Here is a 23184-nt window from a genome sequence, read left to right on the forward strand (position 1 = left end):
GCTGGCACCTTCATTATACACCTTTAGGTGCCAGGCAAAAATGTTCCCTCTTCAGTCAAGCCTTTGGACGATTAACATCTTACACCCTTTTAAAAGTGTTTGTGGGAGGGGGGGTAAGGTGGTGTACTGAAAATCTCCCACAATGTCCCAAATGGATGGGTCTGCTAAGGAATGCAGAAGACTTCACATCTGCTGAATTCATGGGGAGTGATAATATGGGTAACAATAATGGGTAATACTGCATATGGTGAGTAAATAGGAATAAAGGCAGCAGAGAAAAGAGTGATGAAGTGAAATGCGGCAGAAGTGATGGCCAGGAGTTTTTGTTAGGTCTGTTGAAGCCTGTGTAGGCATTTGAGGAGACGCAGCAAGTTCTCGTGGTCCAAGCGGCAGGCCTATGGGTGATGGAAATTTCCCCTTTGCAAGTTTAGTTTAAGAGAACAGATGAACAGCACTCCCAATCTGCACATGCAATAACATGTATGGGGGTTCATGCAAAACTGGATTCAAATTCTAATCAACAGGTTCAATTAACTTTGTGTTACTATCCCCCCATCAAGTTACCATGTATCAAAGACCAGATTTTTTACACAGCCTTCAAATTTTGTCTGGCTAACCTGCTCTTTATAAAGGGTAAGTAAAGGGGTGGGTAATTATAATTTTAGACTTGGGTAAAGAATAGAAATGCAGTGTTCCATGTTTGACACATATTCTCAGCCTCATTGCTCTGCACAGAGACCCTTCCTAAGTCAAAAAGTTAACAACTCTATGCTGCCATTGTGCTAGTTGCTTCTCTAGTCTGTCACATGATGCCTCTGACTCTGTAGGCGGCTTACAAGGCAGAATGGTACAGATAAAGTAAGTTTGCTTTGCTGCAACCCACTATGACTCAACTCTACTTATCTGCTCTTCTTCACAGACCCGTGATAGGGATTTCCAGTAATTCAATAACTATGCCGACAGAAGCCTAGTCTGTAGCAAAACTTGCTTTATTAGACCAAATTAAGTTTCAATCCATGACTTAATTTGAAGTGGTACTATTATGGGATGCACCTTCCCCTGCCCAGCTTCAGTGGCGAGATTAATGATTTGGGTAGAAGAGTTCTAGACATAAATGAAAGGACTAAGGTGCATAAAGGGAAGGACAGAAATTTGCAGTAGCCAAGACAAGAGATAACCAGAACACGTCTTGTGGAGTCTGAAAAAACAGCTGCTGGGTTTTTGTTGTTGTTGTTGTTTTGGTTTTTGCTATGCTATGCAGAAGAAGAGGAGTTTGGATTTGATATCCTGCTTTATCACTACCCTAAGGAGTCTCAGTGGCTAACATTCTCCTTTCCCTTCCTTCCTCACAACAAACACTCTGTGAGGTGAGTGGGGCTGAGAGACTTCAGAGAAGTGTGACTGGCCCAAGGTCACCCAGCAGCTGCATGTGGAGGAGCAGCGAATCGAACCTGGTTCACCAGATTATGAGTCCACTGCTCTTAACCACTACACCACACTGGCTCTCACTTGGTGGCAGGACTTGGTGACTGAGACTGTGTGTGGGGGAGATAGAGAGGGGATTCTGAAACAAAACCTAGATTTTATTAAAATTATTTAAACACGGCTTTCCATACAGGGGTCCTGAAACGGCTTACAAAATAAAATTCAACACTAAATGTTTTTAAAGTGAATATTAAAATATACATAAAATCAGCAATGAGCAATGCCAGTAGCAGAGTGCTCCAAAGAGTGGGTACCACTACTGAGAAGGCCCTTTTTCATCCCCCACCCCAAGTGACATGCTTAGAAAATGTGGTACCACTAGCAAGGATTTCTCTGATTATCTTAACACCCTAACATGTCTGCATAGGGAGGGGAAGGCAATATCTTACCGTATTTTTCGCCCCATAGGACGCACCGGCCCATAGGACGCACCTAGTGGTTTTTTTTGGGGGGGGGGATAAAAAAAATATTTTCCCCCAGGTGCGGGGCTGGGGCGGGGGAAGCCTGAGCTTCCCCCAACCCCAGAACAGGCTGCTATCCGCAAGCCGTGGCAGAGCTGAGTGACTTCGCGCAGCTCTCCCACGGCTAGCGGAGAGCTGTGTGAGGCCGGAAGCCTGGGGCGTGCTGAGCTCAATGCGCCCCAAGCTTCTGGGTGCAGGCAAGCTCTCCACTAGCTGTGGGAGAGCTGCGCGAAGTCGCGCAGCTCTCCCACGGCTTGCAGATAGCTTCCTGAAGCCTGGAGAGCGAGAGGAGTTGGTGTGCACCGACCCCCCTCGCTCTCCAGGCTTCAGCGAAAGCCTGCATTCACCCCATAGGACACACACACATTTCCCCTTCATTTTTGAAGGGGGAAAAGTGTGTCCTATAGGGCGAAAAATACGGTAAGTATTCTGGTCCCGAGTTATTTAGGGCTTTATACACCAGAAACAAAACTCTGAACATTGCTTGGTAGCTAACAGCAGCCATCCTGTTTGAGCACTTTTAGCTCTCCACTCGGTACCTTTGCTGCCATCTTCTGCACTAACTGCAGCTTCTGAAATAATTCCAAGGGCCGCCCCACAAAGAGTGCATCACAGTAATCCAAATATAAGGACTGCCGAATTCCAGGTCATCGTTGCTACACTAGTTGGTGATAGGTGCTCCCAATCACCAAGGTTATTTTAGCCTCTGGTGACATAAGAAGAATTAATAACTGGTTAACAGGGAAGATAATATCTATAGACCCTAGCCAATAGCCACATTAAGAAGTCTTCAGTTAACCATAATTTTGCACTATGTGCAACTGGGAAGCTAGTTAATGGCTTCAGAAGAAGCCAGGATATGAAGCCAACTTCAAACCATGGTTTGATATCCTACCTTATTCTCAAGCTGCTAACCATGGCTTCTCAGTTTGGATACACATGAAACTGTAGCTAACTGAAGACTTCTTGGTTTGTTTCCTGGCTTTCCTGCAGGGGCACAAGGCTCATTCATACCTCAGCTTATTAGGCCAAAATATTATTGTCTGAATGTAGCCAAAGAGAAGGAGGCTTAGGAGAAGCAGTTCAATCATGCATGTACCGTATTTAAGATGACAATGATACATCCATGAAAAAAATATATCAGGAAGCTAGTTGGAGATGCAGGGCAAGATATATGGAATGGGAGACTTCTGGATGTAGAAACATTACGCAAAACCTTTTTAGAAATACTTACAATGATAATAAAAGGAGACTTACAGGAATGCATAGGGTGCAAATTCTTCCTCAAAGCTTTTACTAGCACCAATAAACCCTTCCCGTAAGTCTGAAATATGCTTAATAGCACACCATCACTGGAAGCAACAGGGGCCAGACTACACCTCATGCTGTTAAAATATCAAACATCTAAAAGGCTATTTAAAAACAAATCTAATTGATTTGTATTCTTAACATACAACTCCAACCTCAAGTTCTCTTAAACATATTTTTTTTGTGCTAGCCTGAGGATAAATCAATTTGAAAAAGAAGAATTATATTGTACAATCTATTCAGCAAGAATAATATTCACGGAGGAGCACAATGAGGTAAGAAAGATTCTTCTATCAATATTTGGAAAGGTGCTGCTCTGAATTTTAATGTATCATTACATTCTAGGCTACTCCTTGCATTTATTTACTCACTCACCTTGCCAATGCCTGCTTATTATAAATAACCTATGATAGTTAAGCCTAATCATTCAAAGTGTCTGGAAATAGCTGTGCTGAAGAACACTACCTGAAATAATGCATCAGGAATGCCATTATAAGCATCACTTCTTCTAAATCAGCATTATATAAAAAAATAGTACAAAGAAAGAGAATTCATAGCTTTGCTATTCAACAGATGAAGAACTAATATTCCACTCAAATATCAGTTTCTCCATAACAGAAATGTGAATGGTTTTATTGTGGTCAAGAAATTACATGACTACTACTATATATTGCACAGTTTCATCCAAAAGGGCCAAAAAAGGAACTGTTTTCCTGCATAACTCTTGACAATTCAAAGGCTAGCCAGTCAGCTCAACACAGAAGCAAGTCACATTTAGCTATACTTAGCTTACCCTGCCTATTCTCCCTCCCTTCCATGTTGCATGAAATACAACATAATGGAATATTAATCTTCTGCTGCCCAAACAGTATACTATATTTAAAGCTACAAGAAACAAAAAGATAGTTTACACATGCAAAAACAAACAAACAAACAAACAAACAAACAAACAGACAAACAAACAGTGAAAGAATAAATGGAAGAGACTGGTGCACCTTTCTGGCACTTCTGTGCATATACAGCAGGGCTGGCCAACGTGGCGCCCCCAGGTGTTTGGACTACAGCTACTATTATTCCTGAATCATGCTGGAATGGGATGTGAGTTGTTATTCAAGACATCTGGAGGGCACTTCATTGGCTACCCCAGAATGGTGCATAGTCACCAGAAGGGAAGGATATACATTTTTATATTAACAACACATATGGCTGTTAGTCCCAGTAACTGCATATTCTTTTTGCCGATTGAAGCTGGCATATTTATGTAAATTTGTGTACTTTTCATTTGATAGGACCAACACAGCACCTCCTCTTTGCTCCATACTTTTCTTAAAAAAAAAAGAAAAAGGCAATGGCTCAATTCAGGTAATTTTCCAAACCATAATTTTAAGAAGCAGGAACATGTCATTGCCCTTTACATTTTTTCCTCACTACTCCCTTCATTTGCATGTCCATTCTCTCCTCCAGCCTCAGATTCTCCTCCCCCCAGCTGTAGTTTGTTGTGATGCCTAAAACTGGAAACTCTTTTTACTACTAAATCTTCAAAACCATGGCTTGGAGAAGCTTTGCAGACCATTGTTTGTATGTCAGCACTACCTATGATTTGCTTTATTGGCTATCAAAGCATACAATGCCTAAGAAAAGTGAGAGATTGGGTGCATGAGAGGAGAGCAGGGAGACCACGAATTTGCAACATGCTCCCAATCCTTCAAATTATGACCCAGCATATCAGAAGAGAAGTACAGTATCCAAGCTGGGACACTGCCAGGAACAGTCTTTTTTTAAAGTTTCTCCATAGTTTTGGCCAGAGTTTCAAAAATGTGTAACATTAACTGATGATGCAGCTTTTGGCTTCATAGCACAGTTACTTTTTAACCCTCAGACCAATGTGTTTATAGTACAACTACTTCCAGTATTAGTCATAGTACTGTACATCCTTCTTGGTTTTACCAGCAGATTATTATTATTTACATTATATCAATGCATTTCACCTGATGATAAAAAGCTAGGTTTTAAAATTCTCAGTGTAAGCATTTTTCAGGCCCAAATGTTAACAATGCAAAACTGCACTCCTCAACAGCTTCCTTCCCCCATATAAAAGAAATATAATACTTCCCCTTATGCTTCATGTTTCTAACAGAAGTGTTCTTGTCATACACAGCAAACGTCTTTGATGTTTCTTGTCTTAACCAAGCTGAGTTTATTTCTGGCATCAGCAACAGGTTAGAACTCTTTGCATTACAAGCCAACTATCGTGTGTCAAGTGTTTGTCAGCCTCCATCACAGTTATAAAAACATATCACATTAACCATCAACACAGTTGGATCTTTGAGAAAAGCCTTTCTGGAGTAGTCAGTACACAACGTGGTTTCAACTTGTCCATTCCACACCTTTTAGCAATGTTGTTAAGTAAGCATTATACAGTTTTTAGATATGGGGATGCATTCAGAGGCAATGCTACTCCATGATTTAGCACTTCCTGAAAGACACGTTCTCCTGAGTTTGCAACCTCCCTAATTCTTTTCCTAGAGGTGTTTGAAATGCCCCTCCCCCCTTTTAGTTGTTTTGTTTTATCCAAACTAGAAACAGTGCTTGAATTCTAGCTGTAGTCATTTTCAAAACATTCCAATTTCAATTTCAAACCACCTATTATGAAGCTGAATTGTTTGAACTAACTATAGTGGCCGTTACTTATTTATTTAAAATATTTACTATCTACTTTTCATTTCCAAAGAATCCAACAGTATAGAACATTAAAACTAAGGCAACAACGTAACAAAAAAGCATAGCACTAAAATGGCTACAACCTAATCACCAGGAGGAAACATGATACAATATTAAGCCATCAAGATCAGGGACTAATGCTCTGTGAAAGCCTGGGTGAACAAATGAGTGTTCAGCTGAAGAGGGAACACAGAAGAGTCAGTGTCAGCTGCACCTCAGTGGTGAGTGAGTTCCACAGTCAAGGCACCACCACTGAGAAGACCCTTCCTCTATACAGTGGTACCTTGGTTTACAACCATAATCTGTTCCGGTGGTCCGTTTGTAAATCAAAACAGGGTGTAAATAAGGCGTGCTTTCGCCAATGGGGCCTCCCCCCCCAAAATTGTTTGTAATAAAAAGAAATGGGTCGTAATAATAACAATAAAAGGTTGCAAACCGGAACATGCACTTCCGAGCTTGACATGTTTGTAATCCAAAACGTATGCAAACCAAGATGTATGCAAACCAAGGTAGCACTGTATTGACACATGGTTTATTTCAGCTGCCTGCAGGAGTGCCAGCTTGGCCCTGAGACTGTGGGTGCCCAGGGCCTTGGGTGCCATGCATTGTGCATGGCCTTGGTACTGAAATTTGTGGGTGCCCGGGCACCCCAGGAGCCAGCACCTACAATATGGCTGCTTGCAGCACAGGCAAGAGAGTCTCCCTTAAAGATCTTAACACACAGGCGGGTCTATATGAGAAAAGATATTCCTACAGGGAACCAGATCCCAAGTTGTTTAGCGCACCTTGAATTTGGCTCAGCAGTTAAATTTCTTTACTATTAATCACATGGGTCACACTGTCTAACAACATCAAAGGGCCACAGGTTCCCATTTCTACTTTACCCTATCAAGCTCTCTTCTCTACCAGATATTGGGTTAAACTAGCATGTGTCCTTCACTGTACAGCCAAAAACATTTCCAAGCATGCAGCACAGTTCTCAGGCTGCTATATTTCGACAGGGAACATGAAAAATGACAAATATATATACTTTTGAATAGGTTTAAACTGTAGGTCTCCAATCACCACTTATTATCCCATTGTCTACAAACACTCACAGAACTGCAGCCACTGGTTCCATCACTGGTACATCTACCAATTAAGGAGCCAAAACACCAGTGTTGAAAATTTCCATGTCAACCATAAATCAAGAAAGAGAGACACCTGAGACAGAAACATATCCTTGATCATGGCTTGCATTAGTGGTGGTGTTAAGACTGCAGAAGGAAAAATCCAAGCTAAGGTCACTTTTACAATACCTGTTTATCAGAGCATTCATCCCAATTTGTTTGCAGTGAGCTTATACAACATCATGTCAAGCAATTTCCACACTTTCCAATACATTTTCCCATCACTTTCCTTACCGCAAGTCCAAAAAAATTGTTTACGTGGGTTTGTTGTACCAGTGTGCCAAATCCATTTAAATAGTGCCATCTGCATTTCATAGTACGAGACTCAATCCTACCTGCAAAATGGCAACAGTTTGGAAGTGGCCGAATACAATTTTAAGGGAGATGATAAGACATCAAAAGATACATCCTCCTCGTCAACCTGTTGGGCAATGCAACATTTCTCCACGCTTTCTCAGCCAAATCACAATTGGCTGTGTTGTGGTTATGTAAAATTGGACATGGTAGATACTGATAATGATTAATAATAAGCTTTGAATACACTTCATACTGTATTCCACCGGGCAACAGAGAATACATTTAAAGCATAGACTTCACAGGGTTACATATCTCCCTGTTAACTCAGGGAATCTATCAGGTACCTTTGTAATCTGGACAACTGCAAAATGTCACATAGGATAGCCCCACATAGAACCATTCAGAAGTTTCAGCTTTACCAGAGCACGGGCCTAGTTCTACAACAGTGACAATGCTAAGGAGATTATGAAGCATAGAAAACTCTATGTTAACCTCTATGTGGGCAAGCAGAATAGAAGTATAAGAAATAAAACAGTGACAGACCACCTGGACTGATTTCCTATTTGTCTTCTGGGCACAAGAGAGGAAGTGGGGCTACCAGGGAGGACTTCTTGGTGGTAGCACCCCAATTTATGGTTCCCTAAAAAGTACCTCCTTCAGTCAACTTTTATCCTTTGTTTTCCCAAAAACCTTTTGCCTGATTTTTGCTCTGATTGTTAGCTTCCCTCTGGTTCTTTAGATCTTGATGCATTTTCATGTTTTTCTGTTTTAATTGTTTCTCTGTCACTTCTGTTACTAAGTTTCTTTGTATACAATGCACCTTGCAAATTTTTAAAAAAACTGATGGGCAATAGAAAAATATAAATTATGAAATGCCATGACCCTGCATTATGAACGTTCTGTGTAATATTGAAACTTGTATATGAATGCATTGAAGATAAAGTAAATGCATAACAACAAAATAAAAGTTGACCTTTAAGATCCAAAATAGCCTTAGGTACATACTGCCTGCCTTCCCTAAATCCCACAGCAAACCTGAAGATCACCTATGAAGCATCCTGTAGTAGAGTCACACATGCTTGTTTCAGAAATTTTAGAACCATTTATTCACTGGTCACAGGGGACTCTGGTCACACACAGTGCAAAGATCGTGCTTTGCAGTGGAGTCCTTATGCTCATCTACTCAGAATTCAGTGGGGGTTACTCCCAAGAAAGTGTGTACAGGGATGCAGCCTTAATTGCTCCAACTACTTTCCCAATATACCTGCCCATTACCCATTCACCCACCCCCCCAAACACTTAATATCCCCATGGCTCTCTTCACTGCCTCATTATGTTTTACCATTATCTCCCGTTTCACTGTTGCAGCTAAGCCGGCTCCATTCTTTTGCAGCAGCGTGGTTCAGATGCATGCATTTCAAAGCCTACTCGCACACCCTAGAACCCAACAACGGTTATCAATGGTCATTCCAGCATTGCCCTCTACTGTCAGAGGGCACTTCGTTTCATGTTATTCATTCTAGCACAGCACACCATCCCTAACCCTGCAACAGCAAAAAGTTCTGCAACACAGCACAACAGACCGTGCAAAAGGATCGCTGTTGATGCTTTTATTAAAAAAATGTAAACAACAGCCATCTTTATTTACACTATGAGCTAACTGTCTGAGATGGGTAACAGCAATCCCAAAGGGCCCTTACAAACCAGTAGATTATGCTACATTTCCTTCTTTAAATCCACAATGTTTTGGTTTTTTCAAATGCACTCTACCTCCCCACCCTTATACCCTTTCCACCCAGTACGGTAGACGTACACCTGATGCCTTTGTCACACATTACATGCAGTGGCGTAGCGTGGGTTGTCAGCACCCGGGGCAAGGCAAGTAATTTGCGCCCCCTAACCCTAACCCCCAGATGTTGCGGCCGGTGCGGCCGGCCCCCCCCTTGCACCTCCCACGCTACGCCACTGATTACATGCACCCAACCCCTTCCCTGCAGACAGCTAGATTTCCCTCGCAATAAACGTGGGCAGGTGGGTGGGTGGAGGGGGCAGTTATGCAGCGGGGATGGTATGCGGCGGTTCTCCCGTCCAGCCTGGCAGGGCAGTCAGATGTGCAAGCCTGCCTTGCAATGGAGTCAGTGCCCCGCCCCTCCAGCCTCGCGCTGGGAAGGCACTCTGCGTATGCCCCGATGCCCCCTTCCCCTTTCTTAACCGCCCATTCTCTTCCTACCCAGGGCTGGAATTCGGGGTTCGCCAGCAAGCGAGGCCCGCCTCCCGCGCAACTTCCAAGAGGTCGCCCTACGCAGCCCCGCCGGAGCGCAGCCCGGAGACTAGAGCAACGCACGACGAGCCCGCCGGCCCAGGCAGGCGGCGGCTTCGACGGCGCTTTTCCCGCCCAGCGACGCCGACGCACCTTGAGGCTCCCCCGGGCGGCCGCGTGGCCCTTGCCCGGCCCGGCGTGCTCCACCGCCGGCGGGCTGCCGCTGCCTCCCGCTCCTCCTCCGCCACCCGCCTCCGCCTCGTCGGCGTCGTCGTCCTCCTCCACGTCGACCACCACGTCTTCCTCTTCGTCCTCCTCCTCGAGGGCGGCCGCCGAGCCCTCCCGCCGGGGCGGCCTCCACGAGTGGTCGAGCTTGGGCAACGGCTGCGCGGCCGACGGCGAGGCGCTGAGGCGCCGGCTCCCCAGGCTGGAGCGCTTGGCCAGGCGCCGCGCTTGCATGGCTGGCCGCGCCCAGCTCGCCTCAGCGCGGCGCGCGGGAAACAGCAGCAGCAGCAGCAGCGGGCTCGCTCGCTCGCTCGCTCGGCGGCGGGGCTCGGCGAGGGGGCGGCGGCTGAGGAGGCACTCACGGCGAGCAGGCGGGAGGGCAGCTGCTGCCGCCGCCACCGCTCGGAAGGAAGGCCGGCCGCCGCGCTGCGGCCATGAGGGCGACCCGCGCCGAGGGCGAGCGGCTCCGGGGCCCCGGCTGCCTGCCTGCCTTCCCGCAGGCCCGGCGGTGGCGCTCCCCAGCTGCGGGGAGGGACGGGCCGAGGCTCTTTTGCTAGTCTCTCTCTCTCCGCGCGGCGTGCTCGCCCCAGCCTCAAAACCCGGACTGGAGTCGCCTTCCCGCGCTGCACAGGCGGCCGCCGCCCAGGAGCTGCTGCTGCTGCTGCTGCTGCGGGGCTTGGGACGCTCTCTGCTCCCTCCTGCTTCACCCAGCAAGCAATAACTGGCGGTAGTCCGAGGTGAGGTGGGCAGGGCGGCAAAGCCAAGGCCCGGCAGGCAGGAAGGGGAGCTTTCCCCACCACGCCACCCCCGTCCGGACCTCGCGCGAGGAAGAGACGCTGGAGGCGCAAAAGCAAGCAGCAGGTGGAGGATGGCGCGCGCCTGATTGCTCTTTGGGAAGGGGCAAAAGTGAAGAGGCGGTAGTGGCGTAGCGTGGGGGGTGCAGGGGGGGCCGGCCCCACCGGGCGCAACACCTGGGGGTTAGGGTTAGGGGGCGCAAATTACTTGCCTTGCCCCGGGTGCTGACAACCCACGCTACGCCACTGAGAGGCGGAGAGAGCATCCTGGGGGGAAGCGTCGTCAGAAGAGCCCTAGGACCCAGGGCCCATCTCGTCCGGCCTCGGCAGTTTTCCGGATGATTATGGGAAGCCCGCAAGCAGGTAGGGCTGCAAAGACTTATTCCTGTCGGAATCATATAATTGTAGAGTTGGAAGGGACAAGCATCTAGTCCAGGCCCCCCTAAACTCGAACTTCCAGGTGTTTTGGAACTACAATTCCCAGCATCCCTGACCACTGGTCCTGTTAGCTAGGGATGATGGGAGTTGTCGTCCCAAAACATCTGGAGGGCCGAGTTTGGGGGTGCCTGATCTAGTCCAACCACATGCAATGCAGGATTCCCCTCCCCCACAACGTGTGGGGCTCGGACCCAGGGCTCTGAGATTAGGAGAGCTGCTGTCAGTTAGTGTGGACAAGGCTGAACTAGGCAGAGTGATGGGGTAACCTTGGTATAATGTCAATTACTATGTTCCTAACCTTTTCAGCCCAATCCAGTGCTGGTTTACGCAGACGGTACTCTTAAATGGGGCTTATTCTGAAGTAAGTCTGTGTAGAATTGCATCCGAACAGCCTAATCCTAGGAGCTGAGCTGGTCCTAAGCTCATAGAAATAAATGGGTTTAGGGAAACTTAGCTACTCTGGATGTTGTTGGGTATTAATGCTGTCTGTCCTTATTTCAGCACCTGGTTTTTCACTGCCTTTTTCTGAAGCTTTGTTGTGCATTTGCTCAAACTTGCACCTTAGTGGTGGTTTTCCTGGGGGAAGGGCCCTCTGCCCCTTTCCCTTAGTTGTTGCTAAAGGTGATCCTTGTGTTAATTGATAGAGCAGTTAATCAGTCTATGCCCCAGAGCCCCGGGGTCCACTAATCAATAAGTAAGTATTAAGCACACCACAAAAAGTTCTGAGCAATGTATAACCATATACATGAAAAATAACCAATATTTTAAAAAAACAGACAGACAGAAAAACCTGCTCTTCAGACTGATATCAGTGTGGTATCAGGGTAGAAGCCCACCATGTTGCAGCTAATTTTCAGATTAACCCTTCAGAACTATTTTTTTTAAATCTCAAAGACCATGTGTTCCACACAGAAGAAGCATGGTCGAGAATGCAGGCCAGCGTGACAACAACCCAGAACAGAGACCAGAATAATCTCCTCTGTTACATAATTACCTTTTGTGCCAAGTGGAATGGATAAAGGAAGGGAAACAATGTAGCATGAGTCCAATAATTATTTATTTATTTGTATGCCATGCAGATATATCCGCTGCAAAACACACACACTGTATTTACAAGGGCGGACCTGAGTATCCAAAGTCTGATAAATGGAACAGCATTCAGTTTGCAATTCTGAGTTTTGGCAGAGGGTGTCCATGATACCCAGAAGCCAATGTTTAGGGACAAAATTCACCTGGCACCCATCATTAGCTCCTTCTAACCCTGTGCCCATGCGTAGCAAAGACGGAAATTTCTGCTGGCTCAGAGCCACCATCTCTGTACTTAATAGGAACAGCGTTGGCATGGTTATCCAAACCATATTGTTCTTACTCAAGGCTTCTTCCTGCCTGCTTTTGCTCAAGCACTAGAGCACCAAAACAAAACCTTAGGAAACAACCACACAGAAGCCTCCTTTGTTTTCAGATCATTGGGGCCTTTAGACCTTTATCAGCTCAGTAGCAGCATTAAGGCAACTTGTTTTCACAATGTTTTAGGAACTTGCCATTTGGGAATCGGTGACCTACAAATCAAAATGAGTTTAAGATTCTTCCCTTTTACACTGTGCACAAAATCTCTTCCACCTGTTAAGAGGCTTGTCACTCTGAGATGCCTTCAAGACCAAGCAAGTTTAACTCTATAACATCCTTAGTCATTTGTCATGTTTGACAAATTATCTACAAGATGAGCAATATTGCTGACAACCTAGGAGGATTCTTGGTTAAGATGGCACTGGATGTAAAGCTGAGGACTAATCTCTAACTGGAAGAAAGAGCGGAGGGGCTCCAGGTGCTTGAAATAAGATTTTAGCTTTATCTATTTTGGAACAAAATAAATCCTTCATTTTTAGCAGCATTTCTCAAATGCAAGTCATGTAGAACACAGCTGCCAAAAAATGTTCCCCCAAGGAAGGATTTATTCCTAAACATGTTGGGTCTGGAATAAATCTTATTTCAAGCACCTGGAGCCCTCCACCCCTCCTGCTGTTGGTGCTTTCCTGATTTTGTGGTTGGTTATCTGGAAGGCATCCCTATTCAGGGAAGTTTTTAGTGTGTAATGTTGTATTGCAGTTTTACTATTTTTGGTTGGGAGACACTCAGAGTGTCTGGAGCACCCCAGTCAGATGGGCAGCATATAAATAATGAATGATTATGATTGTCAAAATATCTAACTAGCCACACAGTCACCTTCCACTACTTTTCAGCCTATTTGTAAAAGGGAAGGGATGGGGTGGATCATCTTTGATGTGGCACACCCCTTTCAACATAGACGGAATGGATAAAGTAATTTTTGAGCCAGCCAGCCTACCCCTGTAGGTGCAGCTTCCCATTAAAGTAGGGGCTGCAAAATGCATTCCTATTCTCAAAGAATCACCTCAAGGGAAGCAGTGCCTGTAAATATGGTCTGCCACACCTGATTGCTTTCAGACTGTTGCCATTTTGCAGGTGGAATTCAGGCAAATTCTGGTTGCACAAATAAAGTGGATTTGGTGCACTTGCCTAATAACAATCCACCTCTGGGTTTGTGTGTGTGCGCGGCCGTGCATATGTGGCAAGAAAAGGGACAGGAAAATGCACTGGAAAGTGTGTGATAATGATTGCAGAGGGATTAAAAAGTATCATATCAACTAAACAAATAGTCTTGAGGAGTTCCAACTGCCGGATGAACTCAAAGTCACCCACTTTATAGGATTGTTAGAAGGATGCACAAAGTATGAACTGTAAAACACTTTACATTTGAAAGTATTAGAAGTAGAATAGAAATAATACTGTGGTTGTGAGAGAACACAGGGTACTAGGCAATGTCCAGAGCTGATGTGATACAAGGTCACAAAGTTTAATTCTTGTAGGCCTTGTAGTTTGTTACTTAGTCTACAAAAAGGTTCAGGGGCTAGGAGGAGCCTAGAATCTCCTGCTCCCCAAATTGCCCTGCTTCATAATTTAACGGGACATAGCTGTTGCATTTCATGTGGTTTCAAAACTTCTGTTCTAGTGAATCTCTGTTTCAGTTAAACGCTAGCTCGCTCAATGGCTTGTGGGCCGATACCTTGAACTGAGTTAATCTAAGCTTCTGCTGAAAATCCATTACGGCTTTTCCATCAGACTGTTCCTCCTACCGGCAGAATGCAGTCTGTAAACATGTGTGGCTCTGTTAAAAAGTCAGCCTCTCACTGGTAGAACTACTCCAGGCCTCCACTAAGCTACACATCTGAGCTGTCAGTTACTTTTACAGTGTGCACTAGATTTTGGCGCCACAGCTGGAAGTGAGGTTTTTGTTCCATAACAAAAACATGAGCCTGAATGGCAGTGCGCAGAGGAGAGGAAGGCAGACGCTTGGAGAGAGCCTGAATTCTGTCAGGGGAGCTTTTGGGTTTTCAGAGAGAGCATTCGGATTAACTTAGTATGTTTTGTTTGTATTCTCAGTCATTAAATGTGTTAGGGTAAAAATGCAAAATAATGAGCCTTAGTGATGCACAGTCTTATAACTAGTTCTGTAACCCCATGAAGGTGATGAAAACAACATCTTGTTCGTGATGAAAAATGCAGTCCTGTGCATGTGTGCTTAAATCCCACTGAGGTTGGTGAGACTTCCTCCCTAGTGTGTTTAGGGTTGCAACCTAAGGCTATGCACTTATTTGGGAGTCCTGTTGAAATCATTGAGACCTGTTTGTTAGTAAGCACCCGCACAGGATTGAATTGTAGGTGCCAATTCACATGACTGTACTTATTCATTTATTTATTTATCTGGCTGAAATCAATACAATTTGTCCTTTTTGTGTGTGTGAATTGGACTGGCATTGTTCCCTTTGATGCAAGTGTGCAGAGTTGCAATATACAGTCATACCTCGGAACGGGTTACTTCTGGGTTTTGGCGCATGCGCAGAAGCGTCGAATTTTAACCTGCGCGTGCACAGACACGGCGCTGAGGGCTGTGGACGCTTCAGGTTGCAAACTTGCTTTCCGCATGGATCATGTTCGTAAGCCAAGTATCCACTGTAATACATTCTGGTTCAGCTATTTTTAGACTATTTCCCAGTCAGTTTTAGGAATTGTTGCCACAGGGTTTTAAAAAATATATTCCAAGCAACAATGTGTACTTAATGCCTGGCAATAATACTTTTTTAGACCCCTTTTCTGTACCCCACTTTTAGTCCTGCTAGATTACACCTGCTTTTCTACCTTGCTGTGCATACATAACTCACTGAGAAGTGAAAGCAATTCTCAGAATTGTGATGTGTTGCCACAGTGTGTTTGTGGGTGTTATTTCTCCCTATGAGCCTTATTCCAGTTTGCTATATAGTAACTGAGGGTAGACTACAACAAGGCAATTGTGTTGCTGTGATATGGCTACTTTTTGCTTCCGTTGGTCTCCTGTTTTAACTAGTTGTCACTCACTGAATGAAAGGCTCCTAAACTGGAAGCTACAATTTCTAAACAAGCTTTGAGCTTGTTTGTTATTCATTTCATAAAATTTATATACCATTTGATTCTTTCTTGGTCTTGTTGTGGACACAATGGCAAATATTTTTATTCCACTAGGTATTTGGGAAGGGAATTTTTTTATAATTGTTTTATAATTGTACAGTGGTACCTCGGGTTAAGTACTTAATTCATTCCAGAGGTCCGTTCTTAACCTGAAACTGTTCTTAACCTGAAGCACCACTTTAGCTAATGGAGCCTCCTGCTGCCACCGCGCTGCCAGAGCACGATTTCTGTTCTCATCCTGAAGCAAAGTTCTTAACCTGAAGCACTATTTCTCGGTTAGCGGAGTCTGTCACCTGAAGCGTATGTAACCTGAAGTACCACTGTATATGTATTTAAAATACATGTTTTATGTAATCCACTTGGGAACATTTGTGTTGAAAGGCAATACTGAAATAAATAAACAGAGCCATGCAGTTTGTGAGCAGTGCATTCGATACTTGAAGTAAACTCTGAGCTGGTTTGGACACTATGATAATCATGGTTCATCATGACATGTCATAAACCATGGTTGCTGTGGTGGGAAGTAGCCACAGCAAGTGTCAAGCTTGTGTACTCCCTTAGCCTTTTCTTCCAGCATGGCTGCAAAGAGGAGAGCAGATATATTGTAGCTGTTTTTAGACTGTACCAGACAATATGTGGTTAATTTTAACCCTGGTTTATTTGAAACAAGCCATCTTCAAAACATAGTTTATGAAGCCAGCTTGTTTCAACAAACCATAGTTAAGATTAACGGTTTGGGGTTTGACTGACACACCAAACTGCAGCTGATATGAAGCAGAAACTTTGGATATCAGCCACAAATAGGAGAGGGAGAAAGGAAGTGTTCAAGTCTGAGCTTTGTTTCTGTCACAATACACTATTGTTCCTTCCTATCACAATAAACTGACCACCGGCCACAGTCAGCAGCTTTGTAGGTCGCAATGGGCCACTATTGGTTCCTTATATAATTTAATCCCACATGTCACTTAATCACTTAATAAAATACAGCCCCATCCTCTAACCTTTTAAAATGGCAATGCGGAGGTGCAGCAGAGCTTTAGCCAACAGTTTGCAAGTTGTCTTTATGGCACAAGGAACAAAATGTTCCATCTTCAGAGTACCTGGTTCGAATCGAGCCTGCTGCAGCTTTCCAGAAACTTAGAATGGTATTCTGCTTTAAAATCATCAAACTTTCCCAACAAATAAGGCATTTCATTTCTTATAAATGTCACCTGATGGGTCACTCTTACTTTAATATTAATTCTGCTGGCAAACCTATGACAGATCCCATCTCTCTTGCCCATACTTCTGTAAATGCATAGGGGCAGGGTTGTTAAACATCCCTGCTTGAATTTCTGTGAGATTTCCCAGGGAATGGCTTGTCTGTCCACCTTAAGGCCCACTTTGTGGGAGAGGATGGGTTCCTAATTAATTCTTTCAATTTAAATGGGAGAGGGAAGAGCATCATAAGTTCTAATTTAGGTCAGTTAGCACAAAACCCATCACTTTGATTGGTTTAAGAGATGCGCTTTCTACAGGGATTTTGCCATTTTATTCTGCGGTGAAGACACTAGGTTTTCCAGCTGGCATCTATTCACTCTGGAACACTGGTAGCTCACTGGCATGCATCCACATAGCTGTAACTTTTTGAATACAGCAAATTCTTTATTGTGATTCACAGAGAGCAGCTCTCTGGTTGCCTTTTAATCTCAGCCTGGTCATGGAGATTAGTTGATTTGAGCAGTGCCAACTCACTAAGTATAGCTGCTCCACTCAACTCAGAAGTTATTTGTGAAATCAATGCATGCAGCATTCTTTATTTGGCTCCCCCTCCCTTAAAAAAAAGAAGTACCGGTAGTACTGTTTTGGTCAGTGTTAGGATTTTAGTGGCTGTGCCACTCTTAGTATTGTTACAGATCTGGGGTAACAGAATTTGCGGGTGCAAGGGCAGCCAGTAGCTGCTAGAGCTAGTGAATGTTAAGGGGTTGAATGTAGCTGATTTTTGGAGTATTGAAGGGAAGATGCTAGGGCAGTGGAGGAATACAGGCTCCCTTTCCAGGAGAGGGTCTCATCTGGGATAGCATGACAAAAAGTGTTGATGGCCCATCACACGAGAATCCTGGGGTCTGTGCCAATGGAGGTTGCCAAGTTTACACTGACCGATGATGGTAGGTTACAGGAAAATTTACATTTATTATTATTTCGGTCACAGACCAGTTCCAGCCCACATACAATATCAAAGAAGTCATAAAACATGATAGTGATACATTTGAATTTGTAATTAGGTATAATAGGGACAATACAGATAAAGCAACAGTTAAAAATATAAAAAAAATAAAACTTAATCACTAAAATATAACCTAAAATGATCATTTAATCATTATGATAGCGCAGCTTGTTCCCTAAGTTTTATGGCAATTGCACAGAATTTGGCTACCCTTAACGTGATCTCAGGATCCTTGTCCTCTACCAGGGATTTTAGACATTGGATTCATTTGGAGATTTTTGCATAGCAGGGGTAATAAATACCGAGCATATATCCCTGTAGAAACAGCAGCGTAACAACGCATGAGAGACAGTTTCTACCTCCATCAAGCCACAGGAGCAGACTAGTTTCTGCCCTCGAATCTGCCCTCCAATAAGGCAGATGACAGCACGTTGAATCTAGTGAGGGTAAATGACCGTTACAGGAAAATTATCCCCATTTAAAAACTAGGCTTGGAATAGTGGGGAGAAGGAGGGGCAAGGACAGAAGAGAAGGAGTTTCTTGGCAAGGGGGTTTCTGGGAGGCAGAAAGTGGGGAAAGCTCCATGCAGGGGGTGGAAGGACAGACACCATGAGGCTTGGCTGGATTAAAACTAGGACAGAGGCACTTAGAAAACCTCTGAATGCAGTGCTGGGCTGCTGTGAAGGAGATGCGAATGCTGTGAACTTTGCACTCCCTCCTTCTGCATCCAGGTTGTAAATATGTGTTCATAAACCATATTTCTTAAGGATATGACAGTCTCTGCCATGTCTTGATTCCCAATGGAAACACAACCCTGGGTAAATGCCAGGAACCCCCTGGAATCTTGCTACCGCTTGGCAGAGATTGTGGGTGGCATGCAACCTTAGTAACAATATTATCCTGCATGTCAGTAGGTACCATTTATATCTATTTTGAATTTAGGCACCTATCCCTTTCTATTGGCTATAATCAGACATTTCTCTGCATCATATGGGGAAATGATTTTATATGGTACAAATCATTGCATCGTATTTCCTCACTGTAGCAATTTTGCTGTGTAGTTTCCATGCTTCCTCCCCCGCCCCATAGTGAAACTGTTATAATCGGGGGAAAGTTCAAACATAGCTCAAACTCATACATAACTCAGTTTGCCCTCAGCTGATTACAGAGAAGTTGATGATTGGCAGCTCAGTGTATCAGCTGATTTCACTGAAAAGCACTGTTTTTTGAGGTGCTTGGAAACTTCTGCGAATGGGACTATTACTGTGGGTTGTTTTGAGGCAATTCCTGACCAGAGTCAAGGTCTTGACACAGGAGCATTAATATCCTGGAATATTCTGGTCTGTCAGGTAGAATAATGTTGTGCAGACATCAAGCTTGTCAGACCCGCTTGTTTTTTTTAGTAGAACCCCAAGATTTACCAACCACAGTCTGATAGATACAGTGTGCCTCTGAGCACATGCTGAATCTAGGAATTTGTTTTTAGGATCAGAACTCAACTGAGCTCATGGTCCTTTCACACACACACACACACACACACACACACACACACATCTTTTTGTTGCTGCACTAAAACAACCAGGAGGCAGAAACCCTAGCTAATCTATTGCAAGCCACCTAAATAATCTACTTGTAGTGCCAAGAAACGTATCTGAACTTTGTGATGCACTTCTCTAACCAACCAGTGTTTACAAAAGTGCATATATTAGGGGAAAGTGTGCATAAAAATGAATATATTATTGCACGTTTTTAAAACAGTTTAAAAACCCAGTTTATTAGGAGAAATCTGCACTAAAATGCTGATAAATGTTCATGAGGTGATTGCAAATTGCTGCAGAAATTTGGAGAGATAGATTTTAGATTGGGGGTAAAAGAAATGGAGAGAACAGAGATTGACGATCCTTCTATCTCTAGTTAGGAGCAATATTCTCTATACCTTGAGCTGGCTCTGAATTAAAATACCAGATTTGGTCTAGGTACTTTGTTTATAAATGTGAAAGTTCATAAAAGTTGTTGAAAGTTGCACAGAGGAAACCTCACTGCTTTGGTAATTTAGAGGCAGATGCACAGACATTACTGTTGTAGTAGGTTTCCATAATGGACCTGCTTGAAGTATGACATGTGGAGAGGTTCCGAGATGACTCTAGTGGGGAAGCTTGTCTGATCAGATTTAAAACAACCGCTTAAACAGAAAGGAGTCACAAAATGCTTTCTATTTTGGGAGAAAACATGCAACTAACTTCTTAAGATGTAGCATTAATATTAAAAAAAATACAAACACAGGTTAGCTCACTTGTTATTTCCAGAAATGAAATACAATAATTAAAATCTTCCATTTTAAAAGCCCCAGGGGAAACTAGGATATCTGCTTAATAATGCAGAAACATTTATCAAGTGTTTGAAGCTAAAGTTGGGCACACAGACATGCAAATTATCTGTTGTTGTCTCCTCTGTCTAAAGTTTAATGTACAGAAGAATTCAGAGTTCCATGGCTGCCAATGCAAATCAGAATTGACCATTTCCATTTTTGTTTTCCTTTCCAAGTAGATCTGACGTAATATATTGATTTTTTTGTCCTGGTGTTGTGACTTTGCTGAACTGTTGTACTTGATGTTCTAAATGTAGATGTCTTCCACGGATGCCATGCTTACCTATACATATAATAAAGATACAAGATAGTCATCACAGTGTAGTTTGTATGGCCACCAACAGATGGTACTATTTATGCAAACTACAGCATGATGGCTGTTAGGAGGAGGAGCAGGAGGAGGAGGAGGAGGTCATGACAATGAAGCACCACTGACGAAGAGGCTAGGAGGAGGAAGGGAGGGTGCACAGGTCAAATGGCATGGCAGAAACTGCACCAGTGGATCCCTAAACTGGCCACAGCAGCTTCTGGCTTCCTTCCTACTCCCCACACTGCTTCTGCTTGGCTGTGGCAGCAGCAGCAACACATGCAAGACGAAGAGTCAGTCTGAGTTAGGTGGCAGTGGCAGAAAGCGAGAGAGGTTATATGCAAGGATGGGACAGGGTGTGTGGATAAGGGAGTTAAGGGAAGTTGTGGGTGGGGGAGAAGCATGCACCTGTATGTGTGAGTGATAGTTTTTGTCATCTGGTGAAGGGAAGCAAAAGGAGAGAAAGAGAAGGTCCCATGTGTTTGTGTGATCACTGGGCTGGGAGCGCAAAAGGGTTGTGGGGGCAAAGGAAGGGTTGGTGTTGGTGAGTGGAACTTTATCCTGGATCTGTATAGAACCACTTCTTGTACTCACCATATAAGATAAAGCCGTTCGACTCCCCACCCCTTGTTCTAGCAACAACAACATAGACGTCTGCACCATAAATGAATGGGGGGGATACAAACAATCCACGCCCATTTAGTACAGTGTATTTCTGAGGATCAAAAGTGACATGCGAAGCAACCCTTAGGTGTCAAGGTTTTATTCAGAAGGAGATGTTCTCTTCAAAAATCTCCAGAACCTTCACACACAAACGCTGCTTAATGCAGAGGAAGAGGCTGGGCCCCTTGCCCAGCTCCTTTCACTGAGCAAGCTCAAAGAATTTGCTGCTGTTCCCCTTTTCACAAAGTGCCAAGTGAATTCGTAAAAAAAGGGAATAAAAGTTTAAAGCTCTGCCTGTACAATAAAACTTTTATTTGGAAGAGCCAAACAGATGGCAGGCACTTTGGCACAATATGAATGGACACGATACAGGGCTCTTGATGGCAGGGTTGTTGCTGGCTCAGGCTCTGGAGAAATCTCTTCGGAGGAGGATGGCCTAGGCCCATGCAGAACCCTCTTTTTGCTGGAAACATGGTGAAAAATGCACGAGCTTGGGGGCAGCCTGAAGAGCCCCCTCTTGGGGATTTTTGCCTAAGCACTGCAATGACCCCACCCCAAGTCCTTTCTTGGTCCCCAATTCTCCCCATCCTCCCCCTTGGGCTTCAGGAGCCCTAAGCCAAAAGACACAGTCAGAACACCTCTTTGGTTCCCAGACAGCTCTATTGCTAGGGATCTACATGGGAGTGGAGTAAGTCTCAGCTTTAGAAGAGTTACCCAGCAGAAGACCAGGTATGGGCAGTGACTGTGTAAGCCTCTTCTGAGGAATTGGACTTTATATAGAAAGGGAAACTGCTGGAATAAAGGAGATAATGGAGATGCATAACCAACTTCCTACAGCTCCAGCAAGCATGACCTATGGTCAGATATGATGGGAGTATGTGTATATATAAAGACACAATACAGTGGTACCTCGGGTTACAGACGCTTCAGGTTACATACGCTTCAGGTTACAGACTCTGCTAACCCAGAAGAACTTTGCTTCAGGATGAGAACAAAAATCATGCTCTGGCGACGCGGCAGCAGCAGGAGGCCCCATTAGCTAAAGTGGTGCTTCAGGTTAAGAACAGTTTCAGGTTGAGAACGGACCTCCGGAACGAATTAAGTACTTAACCTGAGGTACCACTGTACTGTGGAATGTTGTGTCCATGTTTGAACAATGTTGTAATTCTATGTAAGCAAGTCAAGCATGTATTATAGACATAATTGATAGACAACCCGTGATTTTAGGATTGGGTTGACTTTGGTAAAATAGACATTGAAACTTTCATAATGTGCATTGACTTTTGAGAGCAAATATTGTTGATTGGTGTTGGAAATCATTTAAAATCGACGTTATAGGGAAAGAGCTACGCTGACTTCAGTTTGTACCAATGTAATAAGAAACGGAGTCATGTCTAAAATCCTACACAAAATTAACAAAATGGGAAGTCACTCTCAACACATTTTATTATTATTTTTTTAAATCATATTTATTAAAGTTTCCAAAAATATAAAAATACAGAAAAAAAAAATAGAACATACTCAAAGCCTTATTTTCATTGCCTACTTTCAGGGACTCCCCCCTCCCCCTCCCGACCATAATCCCCTTTCATTAATTTGGTTCTACAAGCTCTCATTCCCAATTTAAAACTTAATTTGTTTAACCCATTATCCAATTTAAATTATACAATCTTTCCACCATCCCATATCCTTAACAGAAAAAGAAAAAAGATTTTCCCCAAGATCCACCCCGGTTTCCTTCCATGAATTCCCTTTTTTTTTTTTAAACACGTCCAATCAAAATACAATGATATACAAAAGTTATATAAAGAACTAGAAAATAAAAGATATAAAAAGATTCAAGAAATGGTTACACAGCCTTTGGATTCCAAATCTCTCCCCCCTTCCCCGGTTTGAATTCCCCATGTCCATCAGTCTGTATGTTATCAGCCTGGAGATCTCAAGTCCATGGCCAAATTTCT

At 43.9% G+C, this 23184-nt stretch overlaps 1 protein-coding gene and 1 long non-coding RNA gene across 5 annotated transcripts in view; one reads left to right on the top strand and one right to left on the bottom strand.

The window, feature by feature from the left end:
- Positions 1-10188, bottom strand: part of ZNF704 (zinc finger protein 704) — a 42346-nt gene extending 32158 nt beyond the window's left edge. The window contains exon 1 of one of the 2 annotated variants that reach the window (XM_082233852.1): positions 9855-10188. In XM_082233852.1, coding sequence (XP_082089978.1) covers positions 9855-10160 — 306 coding nt within the window. In that variant the 5' untranslated portion in view covers positions 10161-10188. The remainder of the gene's footprint in view (positions 1-9854) is intronic. The other variant, XM_082233851.1, reaches the window with a different exon arrangement.
- A 76-nt stretch (positions 10189-10264) lies between these two features.
- The window catches only part of LOC309538495, a 151088-nt gene continuing 138168 nt past the window's right edge, over positions 10265-23184 (top strand). For all 3 annotated transcript variants that reach the window (XR_014222233.1, XR_014222234.1, XR_014222235.1), the window contains exons 1-2: positions 10265-10846; positions 10980-11083. This is a non-coding gene — a long non-coding RNA (uncharacterized lncRNA). The remainder of the gene's footprint in view (positions 10847-10979; positions 11084-23184) is intronic.

Source organism: Podarcis vaucheri (assembly GCF_965113315.1).
Source record: "Podarcis vaucheri genome assembly, chromosome: 8".
Lineage (NCBI taxonomy): Eukaryota > Metazoa > Chordata > Lepidosauria > Squamata > Lacertidae > Podarcis > Podarcis vaucheri.